The 15,407-nt window shown below is 45.6% G+C and overlaps 2 protein-coding genes across 2 annotated transcripts in view; both read left to right on the plus strand.

Annotated features, from left to right (window-relative positions):
- Positions 1–3,504, plus strand: part of LOC102378156 (olfactory receptor 1019-like) — a 12,485-nt gene extending 8,981 nt beyond the window's left edge. The window contains exon 3 of the mRNA XM_025213897.1: positions 3,484–3,504. Within this exon, the coding sequence (XP_025069682.1) occupies positions 3,484–3,504 (21 nt within the window). The remainder of the gene's footprint in view (positions 1–3,483) is intronic.
- Positions 3,505–5,465: 1,961 nt separating this feature from the next.
- LOC102378887 (olfactory receptor 2G3-like) overlaps positions 5,466–15,407 on the plus strand; it is a 30,417-nt gene continuing 20,475 nt past the window's right edge. Inside the window, exon 1 of the mRNA XM_006032240.3 lies at positions 5,466–5,555. Coding sequence (XP_006032302.3) covers positions 5,466–5,555 — 90 coding nt within the window. The remainder of the gene's footprint in view (positions 5,556–15,407) is intronic.

Genomic DNA, 15,407 nt, shown 5'->3' on the forward strand with positions numbered 1-15,407 from the left:
GGGTAGTGAATTTACAGCTGTTGGCGGATTTGGGGGGGCCTTTGGTTGTCAAAATAAATACCCCTCCCTACCCACACACAGATTTGGCGGGTTTCATTTCTTTAGCTGCAAGTCAAATTTTTTTGTACAAGAAAAAGTGTATTTTCCAGGTACTATCACGCACACAAGCAGCCAAGTACTACTCTAAAGCCATAAAGCAATTATGGCATCGGAAACTGCAGCTACTAAGTGGCTACAGTGAATTTATTGTAAATCTATTCTAATGTGAATCTATTCTAATGTAAATCTATTCTAAAAAGCAAACATCTACACCATTCATTCATATGATTTCAAAATATATGTTTGTCCTGATTTACATGCGTTTGTGTAGCATACACAGGTGATCAAACAATAGCTTAAAATGAAGTCTTACTCTTGTATATTGTGGGGGGGTGTATAGGTTTGTGGGGGGCTGTGGGCATGTGGGTATGTGGGGTGTGAGTGTGTATGGGGTTTGTGGGGCCTTATGTGTTGGGGGAGGGTGGCTGGGGCATGTGAGGGGGTGTGGGGGTCTACATGTATGGCAGTGCAAGGGGGAGTGTGGGTGCATGTGTTTGGTGGGGTGTGCATGTGGGACTCGCCCTATGAACACATCCACACGCTGTCCCTGCCTGCACATACACACACACTCTGTCCCTGCCTACACACACACTGTCCCTGCCAATACACACACTCTTCCCCTGCCCGCACACACATACACACATACTGGTGCAGCCCCATGCTCCCCAATCCAGTGATGCAGCCAGGAGCCATGTGCTGCTACAGCAGAACTGAGGCAGGAAGGGAGTGAAATAGCTGGGGGTAGGGCAGGGCTGGGCTGCTCAGTCCTGCTGAGGGCTCCCCCTTGGTCCTACTGCCCCTGGCTCCTATCAGCTATGACAGGCAGCCAGGAGCAAATAAATATTCATTTACTAATTTTTTTAAGGGCCCTGTGGGCTAGATAGAATGGCCTGGTAGCCCAGATCCAGCCTGTGGGTTGTATTTTGCCTGTCTCTGTTCTAGTCCCTGCTATCCAAGGCTAATTCATTTTTAACCAATGTCCATCTAACATAAATTACACCAACACTCCTGATTGAGATAGGTCTCTTGGCTGGTCTTCCACTTCAAGGACAAGTACTCTAACCAGTAGGTCTCTTAAACAACAGGTAGACAGCAGCAGTAGTATCACCACCAGCTGTGCTTTTAAGTGAGAGCGTCTGTTTGTGCTGAAATCAGTGCTGTCAGGGTGTGTTAGGCACTATCTCTGAATACAAGCCAGATCAGGTTTCTCTAGGGAATCTAAGCCACATCTATACAAGCTTACTGTGCCATGCATCATGCATTCATGCCGTGAACCAGATTATATAGCTCTACAATGCCTGGCTACTGATCTAGAAGTGTTCACAGGATACTGTGGGCCAGCTAGTTGGCAGTAACTGTCAGTGGTGCTAATTATCTTGCCCACAGCACAGGAGAGTGCAACTACACTACTTCTAGTTACCTGTATGGAACAGTGCAACTTACTACCCATCACAGTGAGTTTACAGTGTAAGAATCCCTCATATGCAAGGATGCTGAGTGTTTGAATCCCAAATAAACCTAAGGTGGGGTTTAGACATTTATATTCCATCTAGATAACAGTGTTACTACCCACTTTGTGTCCTCCGTTGGAGGGAATGAAAGGATCAGGGAATCAAAGAAAAGTTATTGAGGACCAGGTATAATTGAACCTTTATTTGAAGAACGTAACAATGGCTCTGTTATCAGTAAATCATCAGGCTGCAGCTCACAGCCTGAAAGGGGGCCAGCAAGGAGGTATTGGTTGCAGTCTGATCTCTCTTCTTTTTGGGTACCAGCTCCCCAAAGAATTCCCATGCTTGTCAGGTATATGAGCTTAGTGCTGAACATTATTTACATAATGCAACAGAAACATAATGGTGCAATTAAGGTCCAAACCCTATCCAACATAACATAACATAACATAACATAACATACTAGTCTAACTAGTCTATAACATAACATACAGGTCTAAGGGAACCCATAAATCAAAACCTTCTTAAAAGAGAAAACTAAGTTTTAACACCTTAAAAGATACAGGTAAAAGTCCAGCAGCAGGGTGTGGGCTACCCAGTTTATTGTACCAAATAGAGCAAATACAATTGCTTGACCCTGGGACAGGTTTTATGTGTGTGTGCCTGATGTAAAGAACTGGCTATGAGAGAACAAGCATGTTCTCTCAGGGCTAGGGTGGCAGAACTGGAACAGCTATGGGAGGTAGAGACATTTATAGATGAGACTTTCATCTCCCATGCTGCTGAGGAGGATGAGTGCCTCAGGGATGGAGGGCATCAAGCTGGGAAGGAAGGAAACTGTCCCTGAGATTGGACCCACATTCCAGCTGATATGACAGTGTCTTCTTGCACCGAAAATACTCCTCCAAGGGAAGGAATCCTGCAGGTGGTGGTAATAGGTGATTTGATTATTTGGCATATAGCTAGCGGGGTTTGTGATGTCCAAGAAGACCACATGATTACTTGTCTGCTGGGTGCAAAAGTAGTGGACCTCATAAGATGTATACATAGGATGCTGGGGAGGGCTGAGGAGGAGCCAGTGATTGTGGTCCATGTAGATACCAATGTTGTTGACAGGGGTAGCAGAGACAGCCTGGAAGCTAAACTTAGGCTGCTAGGTAGAAAGTTGAAGACCAGGACCTCCATGGCAGCATTATCTGAAACACTTCCAGTGCCACATGCAGGGCCAGGTAAACAGGCAGAGCTCCAGAGTCTCAATGCATGGCTGAAATGATGGTGTAGGGAGGAAGTGTTTAGATGTATTAGGAGTTGTGCCTTTTGAAACAGGGGGAGCATGTAAGAAGGAATGGTCTCCACTTCAGCCAAAATGGTACCAAACTGCTGGTATGTAACACTGAAAGGGTTGTAGAGCAGTCTTAAAACTAAAAACAGGGAGAAAATCACAGGTATGGAACAGCACAGATTGGACTGACACCCTATAAGGGTGAAACCATAAAAAATGGGATAAGAAACAGGGAGAAGACAAGCACAAGCAAATACTTTTAATTATTAAAAAGTCAAACAGAAGTAGCCAACCAGGCAACAATAAAAAGAATGCCTGCTTTTATACTAATCCTAGAAGTCTAAGATCAAAAGTGGGGGAACTTGAATGCTTAGCAGTAAATAATTATATTGATGTAACAGGTATCTGTGAAACATGGTGGAATGAAGAAAGCCAAAGCAATTCTGTAAATCAGGATACATACTATACAGGAATGATAGAGTAGGTCATATGAGGGGGTGACACTCTATATCAAAAACTGCATCAAAATAAATAGGGAAGGTTTCTCAACTAATAAAAGAGGTGCCATAGAATCTCTGTGGATAGAAATTCCAGGTTTCAATAGGGGGAAAAAACTACACCTGGGGATATACTATTGACCCCCCAGACCAGGATTGCAGCAGGGAACTATAAATGCTAAGGGAAATGAGATAGGCTGCAACAGCAGAAAACAGTAATAATGGGGGGACTTCAACTATCCACAAATAAACTGGCTGGGATGCAGTAACTGAATTTCTTGACATTTTAGACCAGGGGCGGGGAATAATTTTGGGCAGAGGGCCACTTACTGAGTTTTGGCAAGCCATCAAGGGCCGCATGACAGGCAGCCCAGAGCAGATAAGTGTTAATTTTCTAAATTTTTTAGAAGCCCCGTGGACCGGATAAAATGTCCTGGTAGGCCACATCTGGCCCACAGGCTGCATTTTGCTCACCCTGTTATAGACTATCTCCTGGAGCAATTAGTCCTGAAACCTACAGAGAAAAGGCATTCTTGACCTAGGCTAAGCAGCTCACAGGATTTGGTGTAAAGGGTAAGTGTTACTATTCCACTGTGGAATAATGACCACAACGCAATTGGCTTTGACATCCATATTGGAGGGGAGATGAAACAAAAATCTACCATGGTAGCCTTTAACATTAAAAAGGGACACTATAGCAAAATGCAGAAGCTAGTTAGAAGTTAAAATGGGGCTCCTAAGGAAGTGAAGAAGTTGCAAGCAGCATGGGAACTACTTAAGAACATCATGCTGGAGGTACATAGCAAATGCGTACTGAAAATAAATAAATAAATAAAGGGAAATAGACCCCTCCACAATAAAAAAAGAAAAGAAAAGAAAAGCAGACAATGGCTTAAGGGCAGATTTGCGGAGGCAATAAGCAGAAAAAAAAATGGTTCTTTCAAAAAGTGGAAGTAAAATCCTAATGAGGAAAATAAAAATGAGCATAAATTCTGGCAAATCAAATGTAAAACTGTAATAAGACAAGCTAATAAAGAATTTGAGGAGAAGCTTGCTTGTAAGGCAAAAGGTGACAATCAAAAATTCTTCAATATATCTAGAAGGCCAAGACCTGCTAGGGAGTCAGTTGAGCCTTTGGATGATCAGGGTGTAAAAGAGGTGCTAAAACAGAATAGGGCCATTTCTGAGAAACAAAATACATTCTTTCCATCTGTCTTCACTGTGAAAGATGTTAGGGAAATTCTGTTACCAGATCCACTCCTCTCAGGAGGCAAGTCAGTTCATCATTAGATGAACATGACTTGCTGTGGAGGAATCAATACAGCTTTGTCAAAGGGAAATCATGCTTCACCAACCTACTAAAGTACTTTGAGGGTGTCAATAAGCAGGTGGATCAGGATGGTCCAGTTGACGTAGTATATTTTTACTTCCAAAATGCCTTTGACAAGGTCCCTCATCAGAGACTCTTAGCTAAATTAGGTAGTCATGGGATAACAGGGAACATCCACTTGTGGATTAGAAATTTTTTTAAGGAAAGGAGTAAAAGTGATTTTAAATGGTCAATTTTCAGGATGGAAAGAAGTAAACAACAGGGTCCCCCAAAGGTCTGTGTTGGGATAAGTGCTGTTTAACATACTCATGTATGATCTGGAAAAGGGAGTGAATATTTGGACCACAAGGTGGTAAAATTTGTGGATGAGACAAAGTTATTCAAAGTGGTAAAGACCAAGAAATTACAGAAAGATCTTGCCTGATTGACTGAATGGGCAAATACTTGGCATATGAAATCCAATGTAAGTACATGTAAAGTGATACACCTGGGTAAATTTAACCCACATAATACCTACACTATGATAAGCTCTATGGTTGCATATGCACACAGGTACTAAGTTTTTGACAGTTAAATCAACTTAACTTTAAGTCCATGAGATTTTGCAGTCCTGTTTGTGAATGAGAGGACTGGTGGTGGCACGTCATCCAGCACACCTGGGATGATGAGCAGTGGCTGGATGGCTTCCACATGACCCGGGCTGGGCCACCTTTTGGGACTTGCTCCAGCAGCTCTGGCCCCACCTGGAGTGGCAGAACATTGGCACGTGCTCGACCCTCCCCACAGACACCCACTTGGCTCTCGTCATGCTCAAGCTGACCATGCCTGCCATCCTCCAGTATGTCAGACACCTGTTTGGCGTGGGCAAAGCCACCACCAGGGAGGCCATCCTCGAGGTGTGTGAGGCCCTCCAGGATGTGCTGGGGCATCCAGCATGGAAGTTCTCTCCCTGGTTTCCAGCATGGAAGCTCTCCAAGATGACTCTGCCCCTCCTTCTTCATGAGGACCCCTTTTATCCCCTTTTGTGACCTCATCACTAAGGTCCCACCAGGAGCAGCCCCACTGGCTGAAGTCTGGTGCTTTCAAATGACATCACTTTTCCAGGTGAGGAAGCTAGTCATATGACTTGCAGTGGCAGGGAATTCAAGACGAAGGGAGCAGGTTTCCCCCTCCCTTAGGAATGCATCTAGCTCAGGTTACACCTCAGGATTACCTGAAGTAAGGTGTGGGGAGGGCTGCCTGCCCACCTCAGTGGCCATAATAATCAAATTGACAGACAGATAATAGAACAATGGCAAGAAGAAACCTGAAGACGAGCCTGGGAAGATGCTGACAAGGCATTTTAACACAACCCTTCAGTTTGCTTGAGGTCTGTGGTGTGCAGCATCAGGGAAGTGCCTCCTGGTGGTGATGCACAATGGTGGGGTTGCACTCCCAGGTGGTGTGTGGTTGCAGAGCAGCAACCTCCCAGTCAGAGCAGCACCCCGCAGTGGCAATGAAGAGCAATCATAGCAGCAGATGAGCACTGCCTCCAGTGAGAGTGAGGAGAAACAGTGCACCAAACCAGCCCTCCCCAATGTGAGTGAGGCAAAGGGAAAGTTTGGGCTAGCAGCTGCACTGGCTCTACTGGCTACCAAGTTTATCTTGTGTGAAACTAAAAGGGAGCCCTGAACATACTTACTGTGATGAACTGTTAATAGTTGGTTGTGGTGGGCTACTGGCTATTAGGGGTTTCCTGTCTGTTGTCCCATTTTCCTTGCCCATTCAATACATCCTATTATTCTCCAATAGTGCTTCTAAGAGGTTTGATCACACTGGAACACCCAGGAAGAATTTATTTGTCTAGGTTTCTGGGTGGGGAGCTTGATCCAAAATAGGAAATTTGTGTAAAACCCTTAAATTGACCTCAGCCCTTATTACTGCTGCCCCATGCCTGGCAGAAGGGTTACACATGTAAGTACCTGAGAAACAAAGAACTATAGCTGAGTGGTTGCTATGTTGTAATAGGCACATTGGCATGTAAACTTCATTTGTAAAGAGATTCTGCCATCTCGTGGACATTTCCTTCCTGACAACATTGTGATGTCTGCCTTTGGCCACTAATGTAGAGCAGCCAGCAGTTTTACCACTCCAAAAGTTCAAAAATGATGAGATTTGCTTAAAAAAAATCATGGAACTTTTATTATTAATAGTGCATATTGGTTTCATTGTATTTTCCTCCTGCACTTTCAACCTGAAAGGATGGCACTTCCTTGTTCTCCTTCCTGCCATTATGAGAGATTGAAACCTAATCTTTTTTGTTTGTTTGTTTTTTTAATAAATTGTATGGTAGTATCCCCTGGCCATCCCAGTTCCATCTGCTGAGGCTTTAAAAATAGATGGAAAAAATAATGTATTCAATAAAAAATGATCACTGGCAACACTGAGGCTTAGTTACTCTACAAAGTTTTGCCAGCATAGCTGTGTCAGCAAAGAGTGTGATAGAATTACACAACCTATTGAGGCAGATCTGCCAGCAAAACCCATGGTGTGAAGGCTCCTTCTGTCTTGGTTTAGGCTGTGTGTTGGTTGGGGTTTTTTTTGGTGGGGGGGAGGAGTGGCATAACTAGGCTGGAAGAAAAATACTTCTGTGGGAATATGCTGTCTCCCATATTGAGGTTTCTGTCACCATAGCTCTGCCAGCCCAAATGAAATGATAAAGATTAAGAGACAGAGAGGTAGCCCTACTGATGTTATCTGTGTTTGGTGTGACAACCTTTCTGTATCCCATATAAAACAACCCCTAAGACAGTGAAACTCAACCAGGAGCTGAAAGTGTGCTCCAGAGAAAAGGGTTGGGGGGGTTCTCCATCCATATTCAGGTTGCAGTCCACTATAACCCTCAGGTCCTTTCCTGCAATACTGAAGCCTACTCATTGTTCCCCGGTTTGTACTTGTGCATCTCGTTGTTCTAGCCTAAGCTCAGAACTTGACACTTTTCCTTACTGAATTTCATGTGATTTATTTCAGACCATTTTTCCAATTCATAAAAGTTATTTTTAATTCTAATCCCATCCTCTAGTTTGTCTGCAACTCTACCCAACTTGGTGTCATCTGCAAATTTACTAAGTGTGCATTGAGTTCTAGGCTCCAAAGCATTACTTAAGAATACAAAAACACAAGGAAATTTAGGACAGACCCAACTAATAAAAAAAGGGAAAAAGTATTATATTTATCAAATAGCAGAGAATTCACATTGCTCTAGAACAGAGGTGTTCAAGATTTTGGCCCTGCTGGCTAGATGAATGATACAGGACCAGTATGCCTGCTGGATGGGACCCTTTCCCAGGGTCAGGTCCTGTGCCTCCCCTGCATGCCTGGATTGGGCTCCAGGGACCCACACTGCCTCAGCCCAGCCTCATACACCAGAAGCAGGGCTCCAGGGCCATGCACCACCTCCACCTAACCCTACATACTGGGATCATACCCCATGCTGCCCTGCATACTCAATCTATCCTACAGGGCTAGCCTGAAAGGCTCCCCACAAAGCTGAGGGCAAATGTCTCTGAAGTCTCTGTTTTTCCCCCTAGGGCACTAAATGGTGGCCCTCTCAGTCCTGTCAGTGCCTTGAGGCACCAGCTACCTTATAGGCTGCATTTGTGGCTGATGTATTTCCCCATAGCAATGCCCATGCCTCATAGAAGGTCATTTTGGAGCAGCCTCCTGGCCCCACCACAACACCTGGTCCGTTTGGTGGGGCTTCAGTCTTTCCAGCTTCAGCCCCTATTTTCTGGTTATGCTTCCGTTAGCCAAGATTCATTGCCCCAGACCTTGGCTTCTGGGACCACGACCTGTCTCACCCCTCCTGGGCAATGCACCCCTGGCCCTGGTTTCACACCTTCTTGGTCTCTAGTCCCACCCTTCTCAGGCTCTTCAGCTCCCTGGGGTCCTGGACCCAAGCAAGGCTGCTTGCTCAGTACCCAGCATCCTGACCCCAGCACTTTTTCCTGCCACAGTCAGGGCATCAGACTTGATGATCCACTGAGGTCCCTTCCAACCCTAGCACCTATGAACCTATGAATACTTATAGCCACTCTCTCTGTTAGGGGGCTGCTGGGATGCCCTGCTCCACAGTGATCTAGTCTATCCACTTCCCTGTCTATACACCTGGAGGCAGCCATGATGTCCTTTTTCCTAAGCTATGCCCTCCCTATTTCCTAGGCTTCCCAGCTGACCATGGCATGTCTGGAACATTGTCCACCTGATTCACTTATCAGCATCCCAGCTGTTTGTCCTCTATCATCAAGATGCACACAAGTGAAACTTGTCATTCCTGGTATAGACAGGTGAGACAGATGGGGACCCTGCCAACACATGGAACCCAGAAGCTGGGTAAACTGGCAGCATGCCGTGCAGATAGATGAGAGTTATCCACTTGCAAACTAACCCATGCCAAGGGGAATAGGTCAGCTGCTTGGTCTTAGCTGAGTAATCAGGGTAAGTTGGCAGTCCTAGTGACAAGACTTATGAGGTAGTGGATAAACTGTGAAGATTACCCAGTGGCTGTAGGGCTGCTTGGAAATATAAGAAGAAAATTTGAATAGGATCAACATATCCCATGGAACATGTAAAATCCACTGCATCTGTACTTCCTGACTAATTTCCACCAAAAAAAAGTTACCCAGCTCTTGAATTCTGTCTTGCTAAACTCTCAATTAAAATAATTAAATGCCTTTTTTTTTACAGTTGCTTCCTTGTTATAGTGGTGATCACCAGCTCAAAATCCTAAGGTCTCTGGGTAGGTAGTTAAATGCAGCTCAGTAAGGTCAACATTTCTGATATTTCATTACTAGTGAGTTTTTGTCACTTTTCTGTTTATACTGCTATCACATTTTTCCTTCTATGCCTGATCCAAAGTGAAGTCAACAGGAGTCTCTACATTGATTTTAGTGGGATCAGTGATATTATGCCTGTTTGTTAATGAATCTCTGGCACTGACTGCATTACCAGCATATATAAGGAACATAGTCCTGCTGATAATGTTTTAAAAGCATTTTAAACATAATTGTTCCTCAGAATGTGGTAACAGTCATGTACCACAGAAGTCCCTTTGTCCTGGTCAAAATAGTAGGCTAAAGCTGGCCTCAGGTATGTACAATAACTATTCTATAAAGTAACCCCAGTGAGATGTGATGCACAAGGGAGGAAGGCTTTGTACCTGCCTTTAGCAGACCACATCCCTAGAATGGTGATCAGGATAAAGATGTAGGAAGTGAGGATGATGGGGAGAGAGCTCATCTCCACAAAGCCAGCACAAGTGAAGAGCATAATCTCATGGATGTAGGTATTTGAGCTGGAGAGTGCCAGGAGAGGGGGCGCATCACAGAAAAAAATGATTGATGATATTGGAGTTAAAAGGATGCTGAATGTAGAACTTCTGTGTATCACAGCATTTACAGTACTGGCAGAATAGGATGCAACTATCAGCTGGATACAAACCCTTCCAGACATGATGGGCTGCAGATTGCCACCTATCAGTCATAAGTCATGGCAGTCAGGATGTATATTACTGCATTTGCAAAGACAGTAAAGGGGGGAAAAGGAAAATACAGCCTTCAAAGGAGATGTTTGCTTCTCAGATACAAAGCCTGCCAGCATTTTGAGGGCAATAACAGAAGAATAGCAGAGGTCACAGAACAACAGGCCCCTGAGGAAGGAATATATGGGGGTGTAGAGTTGGTCATCAGCTGTAATCATGAAGATCATGTTTAGGTTCCCCACCACATTCAGCACCAGGAACACCACAAAAAAGGATGGCTTGTGTGTGTGGATCTTTTGTGAACCCCAAGAGGATGAATTCAGTCACTATGGTATGATTGACCTCTGCCATTTTTCCAGTATTTTTAAAGCTCTGTATCAAGATGGAAAGGTGATGGTAAGACTGTAGGTGCTTCTTACCCTATGAAATCTCTCCCCAAAGACTGAACATTTCTTCTTGCTTTAGACCATCTGACATTGGATTATCTGTGAGAAGGTGCTGTGTGAAGCAGGTCCTCAAGGAAGCTATTGTGATGATAGCTAGATGCACCTAGAGAAGAACAAGGTGATCAGAAACAGCCAGCAGGGAATCACCAAAAGTAAGTTCATGCCTGAACAACCTGATTTCCTTCTATGACAGGCTCTATAAATGAGGGGAGAGGAGTGAACATGATATATCTTGATTTTATCAAGTTTTTTTGACACTGTCTCCCACAACATTCTCATTAATAAGCTAAGGAAACACAGACTAAATGAAAGTACTGTAAGGTGGTTACACAACTGCTTGGATCATCATACTTAATAAGTAGTCATTCATGACTTAATATCTAGTTTGGAGGAGATAGCAAATGAGGTTCCCCAAAGTCTGTCCTGTGTTCACTATTGTTCAACATCTTCAGTAATGATTTGGATGATGGGATCAAGTGCACACGTAGGAGATGACACCAAACTGGATGGGATTGTGGATACTCTGGAAGGCAGGGCTAGTATCCAGAATGACCTGGATAGACTGGAGAAATGGTCTTCAATCAATGAGATGAGATTGAACAAGGACAAGTGCAAGTCCTACGCTTGGGATGGAATAACCATATGAACAAACTGATGAATCTCAAATAACAAAAACAAACATTTTACTTTTTATAATTGTTAAATATAGTAAATATTTATAAAACTTAAATAAAATAGGCTGAACATTTGAAGATACCAATCCCTTCCTGAACTTGCTCTTGTCCAGTGGGCTGGAAGTGGACCTGCACATTCTGCCACCTGGCTGCCATCTGCATGCCTCTTTGCTGGACAAGGGCAAGGGCAGGCAAGCTCTGTACCTCACAACAGCTGTCCATGCCCCAGGCCTTCCTCCACACCACCCCCAGGTGCCTCTATCCCTGCTCAGAGCTTGGGACTTGGCTGCCACTGCTCGCCCTCTGCCTTGCGCCTCTGCCCGGCTCCCAGTTTTCCTCAGCTGGTCCCTCCCTTTGCCCTCCCCACCATGCCGGGCTCACCCTGGGCGCCTCATTCCCTGCTCAGGGCTCGGTATGGGACCACTGCTGCTCACCCACTCTCTCATGCCTCTGCCCAGCTCCCGCTTTTCCTCAGTTGGCCGTTCCCTCTGCCCTCCCCACTGTGCTGAGCTCCCAGCATCCTCCCAGGAAGAGCTCAGTAGAAACAGCCTTGGCCCCTGACTTTTTTTCCCAATTCTGGAAGTTGGGATCATCCTGACATGGTCACTAAACAAATGCTAAGGTTTAGCAAAGAAATTTCTCTGAAGACACAAATGTTCTATCTCTTACAGTTTTCAAGCTATTCACATTTAAAGAGTGTTAGGGACAGACAGACACACCAACAGATGGGCTAAACCCTGTATATATATAGATGCAGACAAAGGAATGACTGGCTAGTCTGCAGTACCACATAGAAGGACTTGGGGTTAGGGTGGAACATAAACTTAATATGAGCCAGCAGTTGGCAAAACAGGCCAACATCATACTGGGTTGTATTACCAGAATTGTCACTCAAATCAAGGGAAGTGATTCTTCTGCTCTATTCGGCACTGGTGAGGCCTGACCTGGAGTACTGTTTCCAGTTTTGGGCCCCATGCTTCAAGACAGATGTGGACAGTTTGGAAAGAGTTCAGCAGAGAGTAACAAATACGATCAGAGGTCTGGGAAACCAGACTTCTGAGCAAAGGCTGAAAAGACTAAGGCTATTTAGCCTGGAGAAGAGAAGATTGAGGGGGGATTTGATAACAGTTTTCAAATATCTGAAGGGTGAGTATAGAGAGGTGCAATGTGCTTGGCACTGGAGCAGCAAGGTATCCCCTCCTGGCCATCACCTAGACCCTACCTCATTACTCGCTCTGACCTCTCAGGGTTTGACCACCCTGCTATCCTGCCATGTCCTGATGCTATAATTTCATAAGGAGGCTTCCCCTAGGGGGGCAGAAGTGAGTTTCTGGGGTAGGTCCATGACTGGGCTGAGGTTCCCCTGGCCTTGGCCCACTTTAATTTAAAAGTTTTAGCTGGGTTTTTCTGCCTGAGTTCCACTGAACCAGGACCCCAAGCTCCCAGGTCCGAGTTTGCCCTTTGTGGGCTCTGGGCCTCTCAGCACCCTGGTCTCATGCCTCATGGGCTTTGGGCTTGCACTCCTCCATCTTTTTTTGCCAGGTACTCAGTCCTGATTTGCAACAGCCCTCTATTTAAAGTGTTTGGGTTTCTGCCCTCCACACAGCCCACTGTCCTTCAGACCCTGGAGGTGCTCTGTCTTGGGTACTTCTGCAGCACCATAGTGGTCTCCAATCCTGCCCTCACAGCGTCACTCATTCTTCTAGTTTAAATGCAAACCAAACATAAGCTCCAAAAACCAAAAGGTTCCCTCCCAGGGTTAATCTTGCCCTGTGGTAGCACAACCATAAAGGCTAGAGACACTTATCTGTTGCTCTTCAGGGTGCAGAGTTTCTTCCATCCCCCTGCAATGCAGAGTCCTTCTTTTGTGAGCAGACCAGACTGGGTTTTCCCATGAGCTCAACTTCCTGCAGCTCCTATGGCCAGACTATTCCTTCTGGGTCAGGCCCTGGGCTTATGAGTCCTCCCTGAGCCACCTGACCCTCTAATTCTGCCCCAGACCTGTCAATCAGGAGCAGGGGATGGAGGGTGAGGGCTGCAGACTAGTGTCCGCTTTGCCTCTACATGTGGTCCTCCACCCTGTGCCCCTTAGGGAAACTGAGGAAAGGGAAACTCTCAGGCCCCTCCTGTATTTACTACCTCTCACAAATTGCTTACAACCCCATTAGCCTCTAGAATGGAGATGGTGTAGACCAAAATATACATGTAGGGCAGCATGAGTGTAGTGATGGCTTTTCACATGAAGATCCCCATGGCTGACTGCCTTTCCTCAATCAGGCATGACCTCATCCACTTCCTGAGGATATTCTACATGTTTATAATAGACCTCAGTGGGAGGTGGTCGCTCCCCACTGTGTTGTCCTATTCCTGGAGGGCTTCCCATAAGTGGTCACACATATGGGGGAAGATGTCAAGACGCTTGTCTTTCAACAATTCCTCACCTCCGGTGAAGTTTATGGCCAAAAGATCCTTCATCATAGAGTATGGGTGCCACCCTTGGCCCACTCACCTCTGCCTCTGGCAGCCATATTGCTATTACCTGGCCAGCAGTGGGCAGCCTTGACCACCCTCATAGCAAGCAATGGGAGCTCCCCTGTGCAGGCCCTGTTGGTACCTGGCCAAACATTGATGTGTGGGCATGAAAATACCCCATGTTTTGTGTACAGGCTCTGTCTGGGCCTGAGGAGATCAATATGAATTTGCTTGGGGTGAGGGGAGGAACATGGGGCAGGTAGGCAAAGTTTAACGAATAATGGACACCAAAAATGCATTAGAAAGACACTTTGGTTTAGTTGTCTGCTCATCCTGTTTTGTCAGTGAAAACATGCCTGGATGTGCCTCAGTCACTTTGAGGGACTCCTGCAAGAAGTTTGGATCTGCGTAGCTCCCTGTGTATTACTTGTGTGCTGGCATCCTCTGTAGACTCTTGCAACTAAAATGGTTTGGGCATTTGTGTATTGGTGTATGCCTCTCCTTCCCCTGCCCTAGCATGCCCCTAGGGAGCACAATGTCCTGCATTCTACCTCCACACCCTGGAATCCACCTGCAGACGATCCAGCCTTCTGGGCTGGGACTATCTACCTACAACTAGCACTGAGCATGTGGCTGACATTTCAACCCTGTCCATGTATCTCCCTTGAGCTTTGTGCTCCCCCAGAGCTACCCTAGGAAGCATCCCTCTTGAGGCAGAAACCCAGGGGTCAAGAGGTCTGAAAATCAGCTGATTGTCACTCTCAGCCCTGGGACTGTACCGGGATCTTCAATCAGCTCCAGTGCAGTCCCTGAGCTGAGATCAACAATCATCAGTTTGTCAGTCCCAACTACAATTCACCACTGGAGCCAATTCAAGACTTATTGTCAGTCCCTGCCCTTACACTGTAGTGGAGTCTTCAGCTAGTTCCAGTGTGGTATTAGGGTTGGCCCTGCCATGCCCCAGCATGTTACCAGAGCCTAGTGTGCTCCAGAGACTGAGACTAAAATCCTTGATCATAGTAACCAGGAAGATTTGGAAGTCCTTGCTCAGTCACAGAAATATAATGTGATTGGAATAACAGAAACTTGGTGGGACAGCTCATATAACTGAAGCACTGTCATCACTATCATGGGTGAGTATAAACTCTTCATGAAGGGCAGGCCAGGGAGAGGAAGAGGAGGAATTGTGCCTTATGTAGACAAGCTGTATGATTGCCCAGAGCACCAATAGGAAACTGGAGATAGGCTTGCTAAAAGTCTATGGATTCAGAACAGCGGGGAGAGCAACAAGGGTGACATCATGGTGGCGGTCTGCTATAATCCACCAGATCACGAGGATTAGGTGGATGATTATTTATTCAAACAGCTAGAGAAAGTTTCCAGATCACAGGCCCTGATTCTCATGGGGGACTTCAATAACTCTGATAACTACTGGCAGGGCAACAAAGCAGTGCACAGACAATCCAGGAAGTTTTTGGAGAGTATTGGGAACAACTTCCTGGTGCAAGTGTTGGAGAGGCCAACTAGGGATCATGCTCTTCTTGACCTGCTGCTCACAAACAGGGAAAAAATTGGTAGGAAATGTAGTAGTGGGTGGAAACTTGGGCAGCGGTGACCACAAGATGATTGAGTTCAGGA

The sequence above is a fragment of the Alligator sinensis genome, unplaced genomic scaffold, assembly GCF_000455745.1.
Source record: "Alligator sinensis unplaced genomic scaffold, ASM45574v1 scaffold1_1, whole genome shotgun sequence".
Lineage (NCBI taxonomy): Eukaryota > Metazoa > Chordata > Crocodylia > Alligatoridae > Alligator > Alligator sinensis.